The sequence below is a fragment of the Pristis pectinata genome, chromosome 31 (genome assembly GCF_009764475.1).
Source record: "Pristis pectinata isolate sPriPec2 chromosome 31, sPriPec2.1.pri, whole genome shotgun sequence".
NCBI lineage: Eukaryota > Metazoa > Chordata > Chondrichthyes > Rhinopristiformes > Pristidae > Pristis > Pristis pectinata.
This window is the reverse complement of record NC_067435.1, coordinates 1,841,247-1,866,053: the sequence shown is the minus strand read 5'-3', so window position 1 is coordinate 1,866,053 and position 24,807 is coordinate 1,841,247. Positions and strand designations below refer to the sequence as shown.

Here is a 24,807-nt window from a genome sequence, read left to right as displayed (position 1 = left end):
CTGGAATCTGGAGCAACAAACAGTCTGCTGGAAGAACTCAGAATGCTATCTACGGCACACAGGACTGTCACTTTATGGGGAAGGACATCTGCCATGATGATCTGCAATGTGACTCAAGACTGACCATCATACTGACTCGACGTTGCCTCCAGAGATAGCAGTAATTGCCATGTCAGTGATGAAAACATCCTATGATTGAATGTTTGGAGTTTGTTGTGAAAGCAAGATTGAGTACCTTAATTCCAAGCCACAAGCAGATACACCACAAAGTTCATCAAGGAGTCCAGAAATGAAGAGCGTTTGGGATTTAGTTCAGGCTGGGAAATGGGCAGCATGGCTTTGGTTGGGACGGCAGCTGGGAGACTGGCTGAATAGCTCAGTTCTGGGCTCACGGAAGTGGATTTTGGCACTGAGTCATGGACGAAGACCGTCAACGAGAAAGAATAGGCTGACTCGGTGATGGAGCTGATATTGGTTGGAGAATAGGGGGACAGGGCAAGGTCAGTGACACTGCAGACTGTACCTCGGCACCACAACTAATGGGCTTCCTCAGCCAAAATGGGAAAAGACTCCACTAGCATCATTCAAAAAGTAAGAATTGCATTGATATTGCACTTTTCTCAGCCGCAGGACATCTGAGAGGGTTTTACAGACAATACTTTGAACTGGAATGTGGGATTATCAACAAATTTGTCGCTGTTGGTAGCACTGACATTACTATGTAGTGACACGGTGTGCTATACTCTAAGGTTCGACTTTACTGCAGTCCACGTGTCTGAGTTTCAGAGGCGTACAATGTACCAGACATTCCCAATTGTCATGGAGCCATACAGCAGGGGAACAGGCCCTTCAGCCCAACTGGTCCATGCCGACCAAGATTCCCATCCAAGCTAGTCCCATTTGCCAGCTTTTGGCCCATAACCTTCTAAACCTTTCCAATCCATGTACCTGTCCAACTGTATTTTAATTATGATAAATTTCTGGACGGATGTTCCATACTTTTCTGTATTCTTGGTCTTCACCCTCTTAATCTTCTCCCTCTCCCTGTTGTGCCCTTGTCTAGATTGTGTCCACTGTCCCTCCCTTGACTCTCTGTCTCTCGTTCTTTCTCTCGCCCATCTTTGCCTGGCCCTCCATCTCTCCAGGATCAGCCATGAGGAACTATCAACACTTTGGGCATCGGGATGGATCCAGGATGGGGGTGGGGTGGGGGCGGTGGGGAGAGAATCACGGTGGACACAGCATCGAGGGCTACTGCTCCACAGCTCCAGGGACTTGAGGTTGATCCTGACCTCCAGCGTTGCCTGTGGGGAGTTTGCACGTTCTCCCTGTGCCCGTGTGGGTTTCCCCTGGGTGCACTGGTTTCCTCCCACATGCAAAGATGTGCTGGTAGGTTAATTGACCGCTGTAAATAACCCCTAGTGCAGGTAAGTGGCATCAGCACCAAAGGGGAGATGATGAACACACAAGAGAAGTATCTGTTGCAGAACAGGAGGAAATAAAAGAAGGGGGGATGGGACTGATGGGATTGCTCTGCTGGGAGCCGAAATGGACCTGATGGGCTAAATGGCCTCTTTCAGAGTCGTAGTCAGTAAGTGTTCTAATGTTACAACGTCATGCTGCAGGACCAGAATCTCCAAAAATGTGCCACTTCTGAAGAAAGTGACATTTAATCCACGCCTGCGGCTTGTGGTGTGGAGCAGCAGGTAAAGCAAGTACCTGGAATGTACCCCCTGGAATCCACCCAACTCTCCACCATTTATGGAGAGCAATGAGCTACCAACTCCCACGGAATAACTCCTGAAGTTAGTGTAGGCATTGGGAATGGGCAGATTCACCAGGCCTCTGCCACATGGGCTCCCTCAAGTCTTGCCTCTCGGTGAACTCCATGGCACAAGGCAGGAAATGTCAGGTTCCAGTGCCAATGGACAGATGTGAGCAGATAATTCACACCAAGGGATGACTGAGATGCTGACATATTGGTGGAACATTGCAGCAGATTCACCCTGATCGAGCTAATGCCTGGTCTTGCTCAGCTATCTCCCTGGAGGTGTAGGTTTCTGGTTCTGCTGTAGCTCAGCCAGCCATTGCTACCTCCATGCTTCCCCAGGGGATTCTCACTGGTCCAACTGAGCAGTATGAACTTCCACAGATTTCCCACCCCTCGGCTCTCCTGAGTTTGTGCTGGGCTAGATCTGGCACAAGCACAGCATCTCCTGGTCAATGAATGAAATATTGCCACATCAATGTCCAACCTGAGACCCCTTTCCCTTTTATTTACCGTCAAACACCCCTCTGGATGCATTGTTAGGTAACAGCACTAATACAATGGGATGAGATTCCATTCACCACTTCTTGTCAACAGCACCCAGTGGAGAGGAACTGCAGGATTAGCAGGCATTTCTGTGCAGGCTAGCATAATATAAAGACTGAAATCCTTAAGTGGTGACGAACTGTATGAAGCTAAAGGTTGGGGCAGTGTTTACATTGCTTTATTAATATTAATGTGCATTGGCACTAAGGAACTTGGAATCTCTTTATGATTCTTGTGTCCTTTGAGCAACGAGTATCCTCTAGTCGGGCAGAACAAAGGGTTTGAATTCAACCTGTTCCGATGTGCTTTGTGCTGGGAGACAGTTTTCAATCCTCAGCTTTAAACTGTTCATCCTACTCAAGGCTTTCCTTATCTGTCGCTGCTGAGAATACTGTCCTCCAGAGCCACCGATCTGCTGTACCAATTCACAGAGTTGGGAAGCTATGGTGCAGTTATCCAAGACATTGGTGAGGCCACACTTGGAGCACTGTGCACAGTTTTGGTCGCCCTGTTATGGGAAAGATGTCATTAAACAAGAAAGGTGCAGAAAAGATTTACCAGGATGTTGCCTGGATTTGGAGGCCTGGGTTACAAGGAGAGGTTGTGTAGATGAGGACTTTATTCCCTGGAACGTAGGAGATTGAGGGGTGACCTGATAGAGGTGTATAAGATCACGAGGGACATAGACAGGATGAAGCACATAGTTCTTTTTCCCGGGGGGGCAGGGGTGCTAAAAAGAAGAGGGCATAGGTTTAAGATCAGAGGTGAGAGATTTAAAAGGCACATCAGGGGCAGCTTCTTCACGCAAAGGGTGGTGCGTATTTGGAATGAGCTGCCAGAAATAGTGGTTGAGGTGGGCACATTAGCAACAATTAAAAGCCGTCTAGATAAGTCCATGGATAGGAGAGGTTTAGAGGGCTCTGGGCCAAACGCGGGCAGATGGGATTAGGTCGCTGGGCAACACAGTCGGCATGGACGAGTTGGGTCAAAGGGCCTGTTTCCGTGCCGTATGATTCTTTGACTCCACGACCACAGGAAGAGCTGTTGTTTTCAATCATTCTCACTCTGAGCAGTTGTTAGATGGATGGAGCATTGGTAACGCTGACGAACTAACTATAGGGCCAGCATGTACCATTTCAATATGGGCAGCTTCGTGACTTGTGAGGGGGCCAGGCAAATGTTCTTCTCTCCCTTGACACACAAGCTGGAGATGGAGTGACATATGACAAAACTAATGTTGTGAGGGCGCGGTGCAAAGGTTAGTACAACATCAAAGAACATTGGCGAGAGCACCTGCCAAATCTGCCACCTCCACCACCTAGGACAGCAGGGAAGGCAAGCTGTTGGGAAGTCCACGACCTGACGTGGAGATATAATACAGGTCCATTATAGCTGGGTCAGAATCCTGGGACTCCCTCCCTGCTGTCATGTTGGAACACATTCACCAGAAGGACCACAGCAGTTCCAGAAGGCAGCTCACCATCACCTTACCAAGGCAGCTAGAGAGGGCAGTAAGTGTTGGCCTTGCTACCAATGCCCAGATTCCGTAAAGCCAATGCAACAAAACAACAGGAGACAGTCCATAAGTGGCCACTGCTCTAATCCAAGGACAGCTTCTATCTCACTGTTATAAGACTAAGACGATAAGATGGACTCTTGACCTCACAATCTACCTTGTTATGACCTTTCACCTTTTTGTCTACCTGCACTGCACTTTCTCTGTAACCGTAACATGTTATTCTGCATTCTGTTATTGTTTACCCTTGTACTACCTCCATGCACTGTTGTGATGAAATGATCCGTATGGATGGCATGCAAAACAAAGTTTTTCACTGTGCCTCGGTATGTGTGACAATAATAAACCAATTTACCAACTGAGGTAAGAAGCACTTGGATAGGTACATGGAGGGGTGGGGCTTGAAGGGATATGGGCTGAACGCAGGAAGTTGGGACTAACTGGGTGGGCACCGTGGTCAGCATGGACTGGTTGGGCCGAAGGGCCTGTATCTATGCTGTATTGCTCTGTGGCTCTATGACCAACATGGAGCATGCTGGACATATGTTTTGAGCATGTGTATGGAAAGACAGTGATGTGTGCTGGTGGGTCGCAGTTACTGAGACCTCCACAGTGTGGGTTTCGGTCAAATAGAATTGTCCGCTCTCTCAGGCAATGGACTTTCTATCTGATAAGGTCTCTGCATCAGAGAAAAGGAATGGATGATGGCAACTTGGGTCAGGGAAGTGGTGCATGGGTGAAAGTTGGTGAGGGGCAGGAGGATGGATCTTGCTGAGTATTAAATATTAAAGCAACACAGATGAGTGGTCTCCATTATCGGTTCTCCCCTGGAGAGATGAGAAGGATTTAATTTAAGTAGCAGGTGGCCTGAAAGAGAGGTGGAAGCATATTTAATAACAGCATTCAAAATCCAATTGAATACATTCCTAGTAACATTCACAGGACAAGGGGGAAGAAGCACATGGACAAGAAATAGGGGCACGTGGACCCTTGAGCCTGCTCCACCATGAATGACCTCATCCACTCTCTGCCTGTTTCCCATGACTTTTCCCTCAAGTACAGACCAAAAATCTGTCAGTGTCTGCCTTGGATGTTTTCAATGACTCATCCCCCACAACACTCTGGGGTAGACAATTCCAACACATTCACATCCCTTTGAAAGAAGAAGTCCTTTGTCTCAAGTGGGTTCCCCCTTAATCTGAAAATATGCCCTCTAGTTCCAGATTCCCCCACAAGCAGAAACATCCTCTCAGTACCTTCACCACCCGGGACATGCCCTCTTCACGTTACTACCACTGGGGAGGAGGTACAGGAGCCTGAAGACCCACAATCAATGATTCAGAAACAGCTTCTTCCCCTCAGCCACCAGATTTCTGAACGGTCCATGAACCCATGAACCACCTCGTTATTCCTCTTTTGCACTATTTATTTATTTTTGTAACTTACAGTAATTTTTATGTCTTGCACTGTACTGCTGCCGCAAAACAACACATTTCACAACATACGTCAGTGATAATAAACCTGATTCTGATTCTGATTCCCTGTCATGCACCCACAGAATTTGTCAGTAAGATCACTCCTTGCTCTTTAAAACAATGAGTGCAGCCCAACTCAGCAGGTCAGGCAGCATCTGTGGAGGCAAAGGGATAGTCAGCATTTCAGATCAAGACCCTGCATCAGGACTGAGATTGTAGAGGGTAGATAGACAGTGTATAGAAGTGAGAGAGAGAGGTAAAACAGAGGTTGGTAGGTGATAGGTGGAACCTGTTTTGGGGAGGAGGGGGAACGATGGTCAGATAGAGTCAGGTAGGGGAGGGGGAGGAGGGAGCGCTGAGACAGAGGCTGGTAGGTGCTAGGTGGAAACATAAGATAAAAAGTGTTGGGCCAACCTTGTTGAGTGTGCACAAGACAAAGTATGTGTTGCAGAACTAGAGGGGGAATGGGACTGATGAGAATGGTCTGCTGGGAGCCAGCACAGTTGACAACGGACAACCCTTTCTTCCTAGTAGTGAACCCAGTGAACCTTCTCTAACTTTCTGTCAATGCAAAGATACCCTTCATTAAACAAGAAAGTCAAAACTCTCCTCCAGCTGTGATCTCACCTGCATCCCGTACAACTACAAGAAGATTCTCATACTCTAACCCCGTGGCAATGAAAGCCAGCGTTCAATCTGCCTCCTAATTACCCGTTGTATCTGCACTTTAACTTGCTGTGTTTCATGTCCTGGCTCACCCTGGTCCCTCTGAACAGCAGCTTTTTTCCGCCTCAGGGGAGAGTGAGACTAACTTGATGGTTCATTGAGAGGGCACTGGCAGAATGAGCTGAGAAACCAGGTCACCCTACAATGCACGTTCAGGTAGAGTGGTGACAAATTAAATCAAATACCAAGTGAGCTTCCCAGAAGCAGAGTAACATCTGAATACTTTCACAATGGATCGGAAACAGGGTTAAAGATTCTCCTTGTTATTTGCATTCAACCAGCATGAACATTGCAGTAACGGCTGAACATTCTTCAATGCAACCAAGTTTTGGAGGAGGTCCAATATCCAGCTGTAACTATATCTGCATACTTAGCCCAAGTGACCAATTCCAATCCTGCTCAGGCAACCAGACCCAGTGGGCATCTATTCTGTAAAAGCTCTGGAGCGGTAAATGGAAGAGGGAAGGTGGTAAGGAGATGGGTTTTAATGGGCCTCTCTCATCCTTAAGTTTCCACATGATGAGAAATAATGAGTGAAAAGAATGAGTTATATTGTGAGACTGAATTGCCAAGGGCTTTCTTATTGGCAAGGACCATGGCCAAATACCAGTGGAACCCCAAGTGCACCTTAAAATCTATTTCCTGTTGCCATGGGAGAACAGAAACAGTAAAAAAAAGGGAACTTTTGTTTAAACAATGTTTCTTCATGATTATTTAACCTTCCCATAAGATGTTGTAAAGCGGAAAGTACATTTTTTTTTAAAACGAATGTAGCATTTAACTTAAAAATGTGTGCAGAGCAATGCTTTTATGCAGGGGCTCGTTGGAATGTGTTACCACAGGGAGAAAAAGACCAACTCAACGAGGTTTTTGGAAGGGATAATGTAGAAAGGGGATGGGCAGGAGATTGGGATTGGACTGGCCAGTCAGAGGATGCACTGGGAATTATGGGCTAAAAGCGGCCCCCCCCCCCTTCCTGACTGTGAGCTGGATGCTACTCAACGCAGATTTTGGAGCTTGCTGTGCAACAGTTGGCCGGTGTCTCTCCCACATCACAACAGTTTCTGTGCTTCAACTCTACTGTTTAGACTGTGAAGCACATTGAGTGTCCTTCAGTTCGGACAGGGACAAGGGAGTTGAAAGTCTTTGCTATAAGTCTAATGGTTTACTGTGGCTTTTAAACTAGTTGTATGAATCAAGCAATAATGTGAACTATAGGCTAAGACCGATTAGGCAACTACCTGGGTGGTGCGTTATACTGAAACTCTTCACCACAGGACCAGAGGGTTCGTTACTTCACTGTGCACTTAGCTCAAGAAGCCACGTGTGGTTCTTTAGGCTTCACACAGGTGACCATGTGAATGGACTTCCTCTTCGATCTCCCATCACTGTGGCAATTGGCGAGCATAGAGGAAGCGGGTTGGAGAGTCGACTGGAATGGGCAGCTTTCCGTGGGACATATTAGGCAGGGCGGGAAAAGGATCCAGGGGTTGGTGGGAAGTACCAGGGAGAGGGTCAGTGAGCTGATCAAGGGGGTTGGAGTTGGGAAGAGGATGGGAACAGGGAACCAAGGGGCCAAGAAAGCATTGACAAGACAATGCCATGCTTTTAATGGAAAGGTTGAACAATGTTGGGATCCAGAGGCTCCTGGGCATCCTCGTACACAAATCACTGGAAGCTAACATGGATGGAAGGGTCATTGCAAGAGGATTTGAGGACATGTGGAGATGTTTTGCTCCCATTATATTGATCTGCCAGCGTCTGGAATATTCAATTCCAAACACCTCCCTACCTACGTGGGACAGAAGGTGTGAAATGAAGGGGAAGGGTGGGTTTGAGGATGAGGAGAGGTTACACAGACTGGGCCAAACTCTTTGGAGTTTAGGAGATGAGTGTTGACCTCACTGAAACATATACAATCCGTAAGCAACTTGACAGGGTAGATATGGAGCTGGAGTTTCCTCTGACTGTTGCCCTGGCTGGAACCAGGAGGCACAGTCTCTACATAAGGACCGAAGTGTGAAGAAATTTCTTCACCCAGATGTTGGAGATTCTTTGGAATTCTCTCCCCAAGAGGCTCAAAGTCACGGAGGATATTCAAGGCAGACATTGATACATTTTAGCTATTATGGGATGTAAGGGACGTGGGCTTGGTGCAGGAAGGTTTCTCTGAGAGTGGTGGGTGCCTGCAACGGGCTGCCAGGGGTGGTGGTGGAGACAGATACGATAGTGGTGTTAAAGAGGCTGTTAGATGGACCCATGAATGTGCGGGGAATGGAGGGATGTGGATCCTGTGCAGGCAGAAGAGATTTAGTTTAATTCGGCATCGTGTTCAGCACAGACATCGTGGGCCAAAGGGCCTGTTCCTGGGCTGTACTGTTCTGTGTTCTATGTTGGCAGCTGGGGAGTTTAAATTTAGGAAATTATGTAAAATCTAGTGTCAGTAAGAGATACAAGAGACTGCAGACGCTGGAATCTGGAGCAACAAAGAATCTGCGGGAGGAACTCAGCGGGTCGAGCAACATCTGTGGGGGGGAGAGGAATTGTCGGCGTTTCAGGTCGAAACCCTGAATCAGGTGATCTATCCAAAGTGGTGAAGGCAAGAGGTGTCAAATGGCCAACTCCTAATTTCTATTAGATTATGAAAGTAACATGGAAGATGGGCGCCTCTGACTTCGAGGCAGAGCGGTGAACATTGACCAGGACACAAAGGAGAACTCCCCTGCTCTTCAACGCAGGAGCATCAAAGCACCTTACACACTGACCTCAGACACGGCCTCAGAGTGACTGCTCAACCAAGAGACAAACACACACCAACAGCGCAACACTGCCCAGGGAACACCGGCCTAAATGACCTGCTCAGGTCTCTGGTGAGGGACAGAACCCCACACCTTTCTGACGATGACGCAAGAACGCTAAGCATTGAACTGCGATGAGAACTATTCTAGAATAGCGGCTTGAAACAAACCCCCAGCAAAATGTTGTGGCTGTTTAGTAAACTACCAGGAGGGACCCAAGCAGGAAACAGACGTCACCAGCGGGAATGGTAGAATCTTGCCTCCTGGGTCCCTTGGATTTGCAATATCTCGCCAGATAAAAAGCATTTAAAATACACTGAGAGAAAGAAGTTTGGCAAACAAGCCAGGCCGTCTGATGAGTGAAGCATCTATCTGTGCACAGGCTGCTCCAATCTCTTTTTTTGGCAGCTCTCTGCATTTTTAGGGGTGGGGGGAATTTCTTGATCTAGCAGGGAGGGAGAGGATGAGGATAAGGGAAACAACAGCAGTGAACAGTCTGCTTCCTCGCGCCCTCTGAATTAAAAGTAAACACTGAACTGTGAACAATCCACTTAAAGCAGCCTTCCTGTCCTGGTCCCTGTTTCAGAATTTACAGGCATATTTCACTGATCTATCCACCACCTCATCCTTTCTCAATATTTCCATTCGTCTCTTAACATCTCCCCACACCCCCGTGCTCTCCCCATCGGTCTCCTGCTCCCACTGGTGATGTCCGCCGCACACCAACCCCAAGCCCCCAGCTATCTTTGGCTGAGCTCAGATCACTCAGCTATCAATGTGCCAGTCACCAGGGTAAGAACAGCAACCCCCCCCCCCGCCTTTCCTGCACACTCATCGCTCTGCCCCTTCCTCCCTGCCCTGTACCTGGGACGATGCCAGGTCACCACAAACACTGAGGAGCAATGGTCAGTGCACCAGCGATGAAATCCAGAGGTTTGTTGCCACTCTCACCCTCACAGAACAGAGAACAGTCCAGCACAGGAACAGGCCCTTCAGCCTACCATGTCTGTGCTGACCATGATGCCAAGCCAAACTATTCCCATCTGCCTGCACAAGGTCCCTCCATTCCCTGCCTGTCCCATAAACGTTGCTATTGTTTGTGCTTCCACCACCTCCCCTGGCAGTGTGTGTCCCAGGCACCCACCACTCTCTGTGGAAAAATCCCCTATAAACTTTCCCCCTCTCACCTTGAATCTATGCCCTCTAGTATTTGACACCTCCACCCTGGGAAACAAGGGTCTACCCTGTCTATGCCACTCATAATTTTGTTATCCTCTATCAGGTCTCCCCTCAGCCTCTGACGCTCCAGAGAAAACAACCCAAGTTTGTCCACTATCACCTTCAAGCTCATGCCCTCTAATCCAAGCAACATCCTGGTGAAGTTCTTCTGTACCCTTCTCAAAGCCTCCACACCCTTCCTGTAATGGGGCGACCAGAACTGCACACAGTGCTCCAAATGTAGCTTAACCGAAGTTTCATACAGCTGCAACATAACTTCCTGACTTTTATACTCAATGTCCCTACCAGTGAAGGCAAGCACGTCACACACCTCCTTTACCACCCTATCTACTTGTTTTGCCACTTTCAGGGAGCTATAGACCTGGACCCCAAGATACCTCCGTACATCACTCATGGGCACAATCAGCATTAGGAAAGATCTACATTTTAATGGTACCTTCCCCATCCTCAGGATATCCTCCACTGATGTAATGTAGGGAAAAGTGGCACCCAATGTGTGCACAGCAAGATCCCAAGGCAGCCCTGATATACGTAAGCAAGTAATTTGTTTTGCAGAGATATTGGTTGTGGGATAAATATTGACCTGGGTGCTGTGGATACCACCCCTAGTCATGGCCATGAGACAGTTTATACTTGCCTCAGATGCTCGGTTAATGTGAAACACCAGCAGTACTCCCTCACTGCTTCTCCTGGGGTTCGAACTCACAACACTCCCAGCTCATGTCATCCGATAATCCCACCAAACTGACAGGATACATTCTTTAACCAATGGGGAGACATTGGATTTTCCATTTATATCATCGGCAAACAGACATTTGTATAAATAAATTCTTCAGTTTACACATGGGAACAAAAGCCCACTGTATAAAATGGTTGGATAGGCATATTTCAGATAGCGTGTTCATCGGACGATGGTGAGTGTCTCCACCCAACACCTTAACTTGACAGATACTGAAAGATCTTTGCTGTGTACATTTACAGTATTTATACATTGGTCTCTTTAGCACCAACAGTGACTTATTGGTATCCATATGAAGTGGCTTGGAGCCATCAAAGCTCAAACACACTGGCTCACTACCCAGGGGCATAGACAGCTATAGGATCTTCACAACTCCTGCCACAGTAAACATGCATCCCACCTATGCAGTGTGTATTGATATGAAATTGGAACCACTGCCTTGGTAAAGCAGCCAACATAATCAAGGACCCCTCCCACCCTGGTCATTCTCTCTTCTCCCCTCTCCCATCGGGCAGAAGATACAAAAGCCTGAAAGCACGTACCACCAGGCTCAAGGACAACTTCTATCCTGCTGTTATAAGATTCTAAATGGACCTATTGTGCGGTAAAGATGAATTCCTGATCTCACAGTCTACCTTGCCATGGCCCTTGCACCTTATTGTCTACCTGCGCTGCACTTTCTCTGTAACTGTAACCCTTAGTTTTGCGTTCTTTTTGTACTACCTCTGTGTATTTTTGTACGGAATGATCTGTCTGGATGGCACGCAAACAAAAGCTTTTCACTGTACCTGGATAAATGTGACAAGAATAAACCAGTTACCAATTACCAACTACTTTACATCAACACTAAGATCTTGCAGTTATATAAAGCCAGGACAGAGTAAAGAACCCCTGGGTGCTTCACAAGTGGGTAACCAGACAGAAGTTGATGCATAAAGTGATGTGAGATCGGGGATCGAAAGCTTGGTGTGTGATTGGCTTTAAAGGGCATGAGGAGGAGAAAGAGGCAGGAGGTGTCCCAGGTGGGAACTCCAGAGCTGAGGGCCATCGTGGCTGAAGGTGCAGCCACCAACGGTGGAACAGGGGAAACGGGGAGATCTCAGGGAGGTTGTACAATCGGGTGGGCCAAGAGGACTCCAAACATGTGCATTCCAAAGCCGAGACCTCCCAAGGTTGGATGAAAGAAGCAGAGATTCAATGACCAGGGACAGGGGCTGAACAAAACTTGGTGTGAGGTAGGATTCGATGTGCTCAGGTTCATGGAGCTTGTCAGACTGGGGAATGTGGAGGAAGGTTTACTCTGTCATTGTGTCTCAGTGGCAGCAAGGGAAACAACGTGCATTCACACTAAATCTCCGCTACAGGAAAAGAAATATTCATACAGCTTTCATTTAATCCCCTTCAGGTTGTTCTCTACAACCAAAGACTTACTCTCAAACTGTGATCTCTGTGTATCATACACAGCAGCCAGACTGCACACAGCAAGTTCCCACACAGTGTGGTTATGGCCAGAAAATCTTTGTAGAGTGAGGAGGACTGGGTAGGGCAGTTGGGACAATTAGTGTCATGGGATTGTGTATGGAACAGGGTCTCAGTCTCATCTCTTATTGGCAGGTCAGTGGTTTATTGGTATTGGTTTATTATTGCCACATATACCAAGATCCAGTGAGAAGCTTGTGTTTGCGTGCCATCCAGACAGATCATTCCGTACATAAATACACTGAGGTAGTAACAAAATGCAGAATATAATGTTACAGTTACAGAGAAAGTGTAGTGCAGGCAGACAATAAGGTGCAAGGCCACGACGAGACAGATTAGGAGATCAAGAATTTATCTATCGTGTAGGAGTGGTCTGTTCAAGAGCCTGACAGTGACTCTGACAGTGCAGCACTCCCTTAGTACTCCAGCAGAAATATCAGCCTCGATGTTTGTGCACAGGTTTCTCAAGTGTGTCAGTATTTAGACAGGGCTCCCGGGAGTGTGTCGGTATTTACAGGGGGTCCCGGCGTGTGTGTCAGTATTTACAGGGGGTCCCTGGGAGTGTGTCAAAATTTACAGAAGGTCCTTGGGAATATGACCAGTTTCGATCCTGACCTCCAGTGCTGTCTGTGTGGAGTTTGCACATTCTCCCTATGACTGCGTGGGTTTCCCTTGGGTGTTCCAGTTTCCTCCCACATCCCAAAGATGTGAAGGGCTGCCACAACTCCTTGTACATCTAGTCGGATATTGTCTGAATTTAAGCAGGAGGGCATTGATAACTTGGTAGCCTTTCCACTCCCTATTAGATGTAATCTAAGAGTTAGAGATCTAGTCATTTTTAAATTCTTTTATGTCTGCTCCTTGATATTCAAGGCTAGCCCACTTGTCGAACTCCTTCGCTCTCCAATTTGCAGACATATTTGGAGGCTTTGGTCTTCTGCCATTCTCTTGTTCTTGTGCAATTCTGATTTCTGTACCTGGCTCCTCATCAGATTCCATTAGAGGAACTGACGGTAGGTTTGATCTCATAATACCACCGTACTGGTTCTCAATGACTTTGAGAACTTCCAGGCCTTTCAGCCTCTCAATCACCATCGTTATAGAGCAATCCTTTCATTCCCATTGCTCACTCTTCCCCCATGGTCCTGCAAATTATTCTTCCTCATGCCCACTCGATTCTCTCTGGAAGCCCTGAGTGCCTTGGTTTCCACCACACTACAGGTAGTGAGTTCTAGATCATCACCACTTGACAGTAAAAGACATTTCTCCTCACATTCCCCATGTGTCTCTGCCCAAAATGTAACTGCTGTCTCCCTTGGTCCTTGAATTACCTCTAATGGTACCAGCTTCCCTCTATTCCTCATCATGACCTTCTCCACCTCAGATCTCCTCTCAAACTTCTTTGCTCCAAGGAGAACAACCTCAGGTTCTCTTGTCTAACCCTGAACCTACTGTGGGAAACCACTCCTGCCCCCTCTCCTCCATCCAGACATCCTCGCTAAACTGTCAGGAGCAGAATTTGTCAAAAGTCTCGGGTTTTGACCCAACCCCAGGACCCTGCATCATTTACCATCTACTCCCTCAACATGTCCTGCCACTTTCAGGATTTGTGCAAATTTACCCCGGTCCCTCCTCCTGTAAACCCTTTAGAATTCTTGCCGTTTAATCTGCCTTATTCTGTCAAGTTATCAAATTGTTTCCATTCTTGCTTCCCTTACGGTCTTGTTCTCCTTCTCCGAAGGACATAAACAAGAATCTCTGGCTGATGAGACACCAGCAGTTTATGTGGCCAGCTCTTAAAGTTGCAAACTGTTGTTTATAATTTTAATCTTGCTCCATGCCAGGGTGTGATTCAAACTCCGAGCCTTGGAGATGTTGGTCCCGGACCCTAGTTGTGCACTACCCTGGCCAAAAGTAAAGACAGTTGGCAAGCTGAGCATTGATCAACTAGGCCTCTGGACCTGGAGAACAGGTGATCTTACAGAGGTGTATAGAATCATGAGGGGCATAGATCAGGTGAATGCACACAGTCTTTTTCCCAGGGTTGGGGAATCAAGAACTAGAGGGCATAGGTTCAAGGTGAGAGGGGAAAGATTTAATAGGAACCTGAGGGGCAACTTTTTCATCCAGAGGGAGGTCAGTATATGGAACGAGCTGCCAGAGGAAGTGGTTGAAGCAGGTACAATAATAACATTTGGTAAATTGGTTTATTATTGTCACATGTACCACGATAAAGTGAAAAAGTTGTTTTGCATGCCATCCACACAGATCAGTTTATCACATCAGTACATTGAGGTAGTACAAGGGAAAACAATAACAGAATGTAGGATAAAGTGTTACAGTTACAGAGAAGGTGCAGTGCAGGCAGACAATAAGGTGCAAGGGCCATGACGAGGTAGATTGTGAGGTCAAGAGTCCACCTTATCGTACATTTAAAAGGCACTTGAATAAGTACATGGATAGGAAAGGTTTAGAAGGATATGGGCAAGTGGGAGTAGCTTAGATGGGTATCTTGGTCAGCATGGACCAGATGGGCCGAAGGGCCTGTTTCCGTGCTGTAGGACTCAATGACTTTCTGTACCTGGGCCTTGATGCTTTGAACCTCCCAGAATGATTGCAAGTCAGAATTGTTGATGGTAGCGGGGGGTGAAGTCAGAGACCAGCAGACACTTCCCACAGAGGCTCCTTACCTGTGGTCCACATCGTTGGGCCATCCAGCACTCTGACTGCTGCCAAGCAGCCGGTGAACGCCCAGTGCCCGAGTAGAAGACTCATCCACCGGGCTCTCCCATCTCACTGTCCCTCGATGGACTTGTGTCGCTTGGTGGAACTGAGAAATACAGGAAGAATCTCAGAAACTGCATCAGTTGAAGACTTCAAATGGACTCTGTGTCTTTGTGAGTGTGAGTGATTCAATGTATCGTATGTAAGTTGTTGGGGGGGGGGGTATACCATGGCTGTCTGTGATTTGTTGTGTGCGTGTGTGCGCGTGCATGTGTTGTGCGTGTGTGTGTGTGTGTGGTGTGTGTTGTGTGTTGGTGTGTGTCGATTGTGTGTGTGTATGCGGTGTGTGTCTTGTCTGTGTGACTGTGTGTGTGTGTCTGTCTGTATGTCTGTGTGAGTCTGTGTGTGTGTGTCTGTGTGTGTGTGTGTGTGTGTGGTGTCTGTGTCTTGGTGTCTGTGTCTGTGGTCTGTGTTTGTTGGTGTGCCTGCCGTAACAGAGATCAGGGACTGTGTACGTCAACCACCTCTACACTTCAGGCTGGAGAGCCACCTGTTGTAACTGCTGGTCTTGCCAGCCTGGCTCCTGACTCCAGTTCTCTTTCCTAGAGGAGGTGCCGACTGGAGGAAAGTCCACCTCCCACCTGTGTACTGGGTTCCTCCAGTCACTATTTCCGCCAGTAATAGCCACAAGTAAACCAAGAAGCAGGTGGTCTGTCAACCTCAACTCTGCTCGGCACTGGGCCCAAGTGAGCACCGAGTGAGGCGGGGTATCGGATGCGTTGTTCGTGCACCTACCTGGTTGAGGGGGGTGTAGTGATGCTGCGCCTGCCCAGGGGCACCTGGTTGATGCTGTAGTAACCAGGGCTTTCCAGGTCCGCCAGGTTGAAGCTGGGTCCTGTAGCAGCGGCAACAGGGGCTGGGTAGGAAGGCCGGAATTAGACGAGGGAACATTGTACAGGAACAGGTTGGGGTGGGATATTCGCCCAACCCCCTCACCTCCCCTGGACTATTCCAGTCAACCCCCTCAACCTCCCCTGGGCATCCCCCAACCCCCTCACCTCCCTAGGCATCCCCCAACCCCCTCACCTCCCTGGACCATCCTCAATGCCTTCACCTCCCCCTGGATCATCCCCCAACCCCCCTCACCCTCCCCAGGATGGTTCCCCATCCCCAAATATCCACCTAGTTCTCATCCCACCCCACTGCCAAGGGGCATGCTCATCCCAAATGTTCACCTGACCGACACTTCCCGAAACTGATCCCCCTCTCTGCAGCCTCTGTGCTTTCGTGACATTGACTGGTATCCTGTCAGATTATCTCTTGATTTTTAAAATCTATCCACTCTGCTTTTCAGCCCCCTTGATGACTTCACCCCCTGTCATTAATCTTCCAGCTCTACAAGATCTGTACACTCCTCCAGGTCTGGGACTCTTGATCCTCCTGGATTCCTTAGCTTTTCCTTGGATTTCCTTGGCCCTGTCACCTGTGACCTTGCCTCAGCTGCCCTGGGCTCCCGAGCTCTGGGAGCCCTTCCCTGCCACCCCTAATTCTTCGCCTCTTGGCCTCAGTCCTGCAGAACCACTTTCTCACTTGGCCTTACATTTTCTCATGAGGTTTGCTTTCCAATATTGAACCGCCTTAGGACATTCTATGTTAAGGGAACTGTGTAAATACGCTGTTCTCTAGCCTCCTCCCTTTCTACACTCACTTTTTTAGTATTTGTAAGGTTCACCCCTGTCCGTAATACACCCCACAGCCACCTGTTCTCTAAGTGCAGAACGGCTCTGTTGGAGTTTGTTGGAATTTGAGTGACCACCTTGAGTGGCCTATCATTCTGGACCCCCCACACAAGTGGAAACATCTCCACTTTTGCTCTGCTTGGAGACCAGCATCAGCCCAGTTCCCGACAGTTTACAAGGGGATGTGGAGGATTCAATTGCAATCAGACAATTAAAATTACTTCTCTGTCTTCACAATAATATTCAGTCCTGTGATAGAGAGAAAGATGCAGGCAAAAATTTTGTTGACAGAATCCAGTAGAAAATAGGTTTGAAGATATTAACAGACAAGATAAATTAAATAAATCAAAACCTCATACTGTCTAATTCTTGCTATCTCCCTCTCTCACACACACACACACACACACACACACACACACACACAAACACACGCACACGGACACAGACAGACACACACGTACAGACACACACACACACACACACACATGTACACACACACACACGCATACAGACACACACACATACACGTACACAGGCACACACACACACAAGACACGGACACAGACACACACACATGCGTGTACACACACACACACACACACACACGCATTATCAAATGGAATGAGTCACATTCACATTTCACATTTCAAATCTTGTTCATTTATCCTTGTTCTCAAATTGTCAGAAATTCAAGAAATTCGTCAACACAATTCAACAAGAAACTAAATAGCAAAAGAAGGAATCTCTGAGCTGGAGATGGATACTCACTTTGAGACACTCTCACAAGTTCTGTAACACTAAAGACTCCCGATGTGATAAAACAGTCTTGAAAATTCAAATGCCCTAAATTGAGAAAAAGAGAAAGGTGAATTAGTCAGAAGGAGATAAAATGAGACACAATAGGAGTTAGTTCTGAGTGGACTCTGCTGCCTAATTAGTATGAGTTGTTGAGTTGGTTTAGAAGAAATTCTTGTCAGTATTCACACCTGGAGAACCCTGCATACCCATTGTCTGTGCCAGTGTGAATCTGAAGCTAAATGTGAAGGACAACTTGCATTTATACAGGGCCTATATCAGCAAAATGTCTCAGCACTCTTCATGGGAGAGTAATCAGGCAAGAAACAAGCAGTACCAAGCCCGGTGCAGATGTGGCCAGTGTGTTGCACTCTTCCCTTTCCTATCTGAAAGGTTCAAGCCCATTCCAGAAGCTCAGTCTGTGCTGCAGCACCGTGGGTGTGCTGTACTGTTGAGCAATCCACCTTTTTGATGAGGTTAAACTGATTTCCGAGGTTAAGCTAGTCTGTTCTCTCAGGAAGTTGTAAAAGACTCCAAGAGATTATTTCAAAGAAGAACATGAAGCTCTCCCTGGCGCCCCGGACAATATTTCCTCAAATCTCAAAACAGGTCACACTCATGCCAATTAGATTCAATCCCGACCTTCGGTGCTGCCTGTGTGGAGTTTGCATGTTCTCCTTCTGACTGTGTGGGTTTCCCCCAAGTGCTCCGATTTCCTCCCACATCCCAAAGATGTGCAGGTTTTATCGGCTGCTGTCAATTTCCCCCGGTGCAGGTGAGGTGGAATCTGGGAGGAGTTGAGCAGAATGTGGGGAGAAGGCAGAGGGATTAGTATGGTTGGGTGCTCGGTATGGACTCAGTCAGCTGAAGATCCTTTCCCCGTGCTGCGTGAATCTCTGCGAGTCAAGAGTCATAGAGTCGTACAACACAGAAACAGGCCCTTCAGCCCAACTGGTCCATGCTGACCAAGATGCCCCATCCAAGCTAGTCCCCGTTGCCCGTGTTTGGCCCATATCCCTCTAAACATTTCCTGTCCATGTACCGGTCCAAATGTCTTTGAAAGGCTGTAATTGTACCTGCCTCTGCCACTTCCTCTGGCAGCTCGTTCAATGTATCCACCACCCTCTGGGTCAAAATGTTGTACTGTACTGTACTGTGCTATAATGTTCTATGTTCTATGTTGCCTCTCAGGTCAATGTCTCTCCCCTCAGTTTAAATCTGTGCCCTCTAGTTTTAGACTCCCCTACCCTGGGAAAAAGACGGTGACCATCCACCTTATCTGTGTCCCTCATGAGTTTATAAACCTCCATCAGTTCACCCCTCAGCCTCCTTCGCTCCAGGGAAAACAGTCCCAGCCCATCCAGTCTCTCCTCACAAGTCAAACCTTCCAATCCCGGTAACATCCTTGTGTATCTTTCCTGCACCCTTTCCAACTAAATGACATCCTTCCTCCAGTTGGGTGACCAGAACTGCTCACACAACACTCCAGGTGTGGTCTCACCAACCACCTGTACAGTTGTAATCACTTTCTCCTCTGCATCCAGAGTTCACTCCTTTGATGTTAATGGCATTAGTACAGGGAGCAGAAAACCATGCTGATGCTACTCCTGTTGTCTGGGGATGAATGACTAGTCGTACCTGTTTCAGTGATGTTAACTGAGGAACAAATAATTCAGATAACCGAAGACACAAGAGACTGAAGATGCTGGAATCTGGAGCAAAAGATGAACTGCTGGAAGAACGCAACGGGTCAGGCAGCGTCTGTGGAGGCAATGGGATGGTCAACACTTTGGGTTGAGACCCTGCATCAGGACTGAGAGTGTGGAGGGAAGACCACCAGCTTATAGAAGTGAGAGGGATGGTGAGGTAGATGCTGGAAGGTGGTAGGTGGAACCAGATAAGGGAAGGGTGATGGACAGATGGAACCTGATGGGGGAGGGGATAAGAAAGGTGAACCAAGGGAGAGGAAACCCAGGTTGATAGGTCCAGTCCAGATGAAGAGACTTGACTCAAAACATCACCCGTCCATTTCTCTCCACAAATGCTGTTCCATCCACTGAGTTCCTCCAGCAGTTTGTTTTTTTTTTGCTCCAGATTCCAACATCCGTGGTCTCCTGGGTCTGCAGGTAGATAGGTGTGTGGGTGCAGATAACTCAAGGCTTTAGGGACTTCAATGATTCAAGTCAGGCCCATGGGGAGATATGTGAATGAAAGCTTTAAACTTGAGGGATGAAGGACTTCAGTGAGACGAGGGTGCACAGTGGGATCCTCAACCTGAAAGGACAGTGCGAGGACATCAGAAGTAACTTCCAAAAGGATTTTCCAAAAGACTTAAAACAAGATCTGCAGGGCTGGGAGAAAGGAGGAATGGAGAGACACAAATTGGGTAGCATTTTCAGAGCTACCACAGGGGCAATGAGGCAAATGGTCTTCAGCTCTGCCTCTTCATTGGAGATAAATCTCCTGCTCTTGGAGTCATAGAGTCATACAGGATGGAAACAGGCCCTTTGGCCCAACTGGTCCATGCCAGCCAAGATGCCCATCTAAGCCAGTCCTACTTGCCAGAATTTAGCCCATATCCCTCTAAACCTTTCCTATCCACGTACCTATCCAAGTATCTTTTAAATGTTGTTATTGTTTCTGCCTCAACCACTTCCTCTGGCAGCTCGTTCCATATACTGACCTCCCTCTGTGTAAAAAAGTTGCCCCTCAAGTTCCTATTAAATCTATCCCCTCCCACCTTAAACCTATGTCCTCTAGTTCTTGGTTCCCCAACCCGGGAAAAAAAGACTGTGCGCATTCACCCTATCTATGCCCCTCATGATTTTATACACCTCTATAAGATCACCCCTCAGTCTCCTACGCTCCGAGGAAAAAAGTCTTGCTCTCTTTGGAATCATTGTGTTGGGATCTTTTACAACCATCTGACAGGGCAGACAGAGCCACAGTTTAGCCTCTCAGTGCCTCTGACAGTGTGACACTCCCTCAGTATTACATAGGGCATTAGCCTGAGATGTTCCGAGTGGGACTCAAACTACAACCTTCAGGCTCAGTAGTAAGAGCGTTACCCACTGAGCTCCCAGCTGACACCTGGCAGTGAGAGTGTAAAGTCAATGTTGTTTCCATTTATGAGCTTTCCTACAGTTTCTAGCCAGGCTAGGCTCAGAGTCTCTTCGAATGAAAATCACAGCTGTGGCTATTTCTGGGCAGAATTCCTTTGTGATGACATGCGTATAATGCAAGTCACCTGGCTGTTTGAAGTTGGCTTTGACTTCCAAAGATATCCTTTGCTTCGCCTCCCATTGATTACTGGCAACGGGGCTTTTGTCAGGATCAAGTTGGTGGGCAAAATTGTTCGATCCACTGATTAGTCAGATAAGGGGCCAGGCGTGGCTGATGAACTTTCTGGCAGTTTTACTTTGACCTGGCGGAGTGAGAGTTGTTGAAGTCAGGCAGCTGTGTGTCAGCCCCTTGAGGTCTTTGATGTCTGACTCGATTGACAGCACTGCACCTCGAGCTGGCAAGAAATGCAACAAGTTTCTGAAATTCCTTGAGTTCACTGGGTTAGCCCGCATGGCAGCTGTGAGTTTGAACTCAGTACGTTCAATGCAAAATTATCAAAGGATTGCTGTTACGCTGCTGAGAAAATGGTGAGAATCCCAGAATGGGTTGTTATTTTGATCTGCTGATTGAACTTTCAACCTCTGTGTAACAGTATGTTATGCAATAAACTCACTGGAGCAGTTTAACCAGTTATTTAGACTGTGTGCCGAATGTCTCCCTACTAATCCAGAGAGATTAGGAGTATCTGGGGGTATCACATACCAAAGGAATATCGGCCATTTCGCACTTAAACCTCTTCTGCCATTCAGTGAGCTCATGGTTGCTTCAATTCTGTCCTCCCTACCCCTGCCTGCTATTGGTTAAAGCCTTTGGTTAATCAAAATCAAATGCTGCACACACAGAGTGACCATGCTGTAGGCAGTCAGAGTGGAGGTGATTGGGTAATTCTCCTGTCAATCAAAACTTGTGCCTGTAAATGACAACGGTTGATTTAACTTTTCGAAAAGCAAAATTATTTTTTAGGATGTGGGCATTGCTGGTAAGGCCCACATTGTTCTTCTTCAATAATCGCCTCTGTTATGTGTGACTTGCCTTCTTGAACCACTGCAGTTCACTTAAGGTGAAGATGCTTCCACAGGGCTGAAAAAGGGAGTTCCAGGACTCAGACCCAATGACAGTGGAGGAAAGGTGGTCATTTTCAGAGCAGGATGATCTGTGACCTGGTGGGGAACCTCTGACCTATCTACAGTCCCTGTCCTTGGTGTTAGAAACTGTAGGTTCAGGAGGTGCTATCAGAGGAACCTGGATGAGTAACACCAGTCCAACTATGGAAGGTGCTGCTAGTGGAGAAAATTAATGTTTGTACACATTACTTATAAGTAACAGTCCTCTGCTTATTCTATTTTCCTTCAGAAATTAGCCTGCTTTTACCGGAAGAAGTTACAGTGGTTTCTACTAGGCCAACTATTTTAGAGTAAGCTGATTTTCTCTGTTGGAGACACAAGAGACTGCAGATGCTGGAATCTGGAGCAACACACAAAACGCTTTGGGTTGAGACCCTGCATCAGGACTAAAAGACAGAGGGAATTAGCCAGTATAAAAAGGTGAAGGGAAGGGGTGGACTCTAAGCCAGTATAAAAAGGTGAAGGGAAGGGGTGGACAAGAGCTAGGCATGTCCCTTCCCTCTACCTCCTTATACCGGCTATCTCCCCACGAGCTTCCAGTCCAGATGAAGGGTCTCAACCTGAAATGTCGACTATCCATTTCCCTCCACAGATGCTGCCTGATCCGCTGAGTTCCTCCAGCATTTTGGGTGATTTTTTTTGTGGTCCAATAGAAAGGTTGACATGAGCCAATTCCAGACCCCACCTCCAGCTCATGGGTTGTTAATAAATAGTCGGTAATAAAAATACAAGTGAACAGCTGGTCTGGGATCATCTGTCATTTGTAGAAGAGGGTTCCAACTCTACCTCCCGCTGCAACCTCTCCTGAGAAACCTGACGCTGACTATTGAGTTAGGTCTCCCAGTCCCGTATCGTGGACTGACTTCCCTATTGGACTTCTTAATAGTCATTAACCAATCGAATCTTCCCATATCAGTTTGGACATCAATAGTGTAAGGGCCTACTGTTCCTTCTTTGCTCCACTGTCCCAGATGCCTCACACATGTTGACTTGCTTCATGCAAGGAGTTAGCTTGTAGCCTGAACAGCAAGAAGAACCTTCACACTGATGACCAACCTGCCCTGAGCTGACAGCCACAATGTCCAGACGAATGGGGTTATTGGTGAGTAAGTCAGGGCTGGATCCTTGCCTGAATGTGTCTGTCCTCATCCCAAGGAAATGATGGCAATTGCATCACCCCATCTACCAACCAGCCCGGCAGTGATGGACAGTCTTCTTCATGAGGTGTCGTTATCGCTGGCAATGCCAGCATTTATTGCCCATCCCCAATTGCCCCTGAACTGAGCAGGAAGTTAGAGTCAACTACACTGGAGGGGAGGGAGGTGTTGTCTGGATTCACGTGGAGGGCAATCCAGGTAAAGACTTCAGATTTGTGAATGGGTGTGCAGCTGCCCGTGAAGGTTGATGTTTCTGTGACATGTGACAGGGTATCCCTGGTGGATGGGGAGAAGCAACAGCAACTTTCAAAAGGGTTTTGGAAATCGATTCATAAGAATGGTACATGGAGGGCAAGGGGAAGAAGTTGGGACAGGGTGGATAGCTGTCTCAAAGGCACAGGGGCCAATCAGATCCTTTCCCTGAGGGCTGATGAGGGAGTGGCACTTAGGTGTGCGGTAGTGCACATGTGGCACCATTTTGGGTTAGTTAAAGATTATAGAAACAGGAAAACTGGAGCAGGAGTGGGTCAGGTAGTCCTTCGAGCCTGCTCCACCATCCATTACAACCATGGCTGATCTTCTAACTCAAAACCATATTCCCTGTTCTTTCCCCAGACCCCCCGATGTCTTTATCAATCTATCTGTCTCCTTCTGCAAGATATTCAGTGACTTGGCCCCCATTGCCTTCTGTGGTAGAGAATTTAACAGGTTCTCCATCCCCTATATGAAGAAATCTCTTCTCATCTCCATCCTCAGTGTCTGATCCCATGTCCTGTGACCTCTGGTTCAAGAGTCCTCATCCAGGGGAAACATTGTCCCATCAGAATTTTGTAAGTTTCAATGAGATCTCCTCCATCCTTGTAAACTCCAGGGATATACAGGCCCAACCTATTCAATCTCTCCTCTTCACCATCCCAGGAACCAGAGTGAAGAGTCCTCACTATGCTCCACCCATGGCAAGTAGAAGACCAGTTCGGGAGGGTTTATCAAGCCCAGAGGCACCAATATTGAGGATGAAGAATACAGCTGGCTTGAAGACTAGCAGGGGAGTGTACTGTTATAGAGCATCAGAAGGTCACCTTGGGGTTAAGTAGAGTTATGGTTTTGAACACTTTGTTTCAGCCTTAACCCTTTTTGCAGCTGTTTCCAATTTAGCAAACAATTCCAGTCCAATGGTAATGTTTTGTCTGAACATTGTACTATTTTCCTGAAAAGCCTGATCTCATTTTGCTCTTCTTCCCAAACTGAATGCAAATTTGTGTAAATGGCACCAAGAGGTTCCAGCCACCTGGGGTGACCTTTGTGCAGATCTAAATGTAGGTGCCTGCTGGCAAAGTGTCTCACCTTGTACCTGTTGGGGGAAAAGATCCCCAGTACAGAATATGTACTGGAGACTGCCAAGGAGAGCGAAGAGGTGGCATTGGATGCTACCTCGTCTATCGACATATCTCAGGGCTGGATTATCATTGCATCATAAAACCTGATTTGTCAAGGCCATTCACCCATCCTGCCTGGCTCAGCTCTTCGAAAGGCTGATCTGATTCGCCCCCATCTTTTTCCCTTTTACAATATTTATCCCATTCCCATTCGAAATCTGTTGCTGAACCTGTTTCCAGCTTCTGTTCGGGCACTATATCCTAGAGCAGAATGTGTGTGGAGAAGAGCCTTTCACGGTTTCCCTGCTTTAACACCACACTTTCTCAGTTCCTTCCTTCCTTCCTCATTTAAACCCATAATGACTTTGATCCTCTCTATTAAATGTCCCCTTAACCTTCCCTACTCAAAAACAACAGTCTCAGCTTCCACCTCTCCATGCTCCACTTCTCTGTCATCACTTGGCTCGGCTTCAGGTTTAGAAC

General features: G+C 47.4%; 1 protein-coding gene across 1 annotated transcript in view; it reads right to left on the bottom strand.

Moving 5' to 3' along the window:
• Positions 1-24,807, bottom strand: part of nfixb (nuclear factor I/Xb) — a 382,198-nt gene that overhangs the window by 66,739 nt on the left and 290,652 nt on the right. The window contains 5 exon segments of the mRNA XM_052042052.1: positions 14,982-15,020; positions 15,022-15,087; positions 15,089-15,116; positions 15,806-15,926; positions 17,518-17,592. Of these exon segments, the coding sequence (XP_051898012.1) occupies positions 14,982-15,020; positions 15,022-15,087; positions 15,089-15,116; positions 15,806-15,926; positions 17,518-17,592 (329 nt within the window).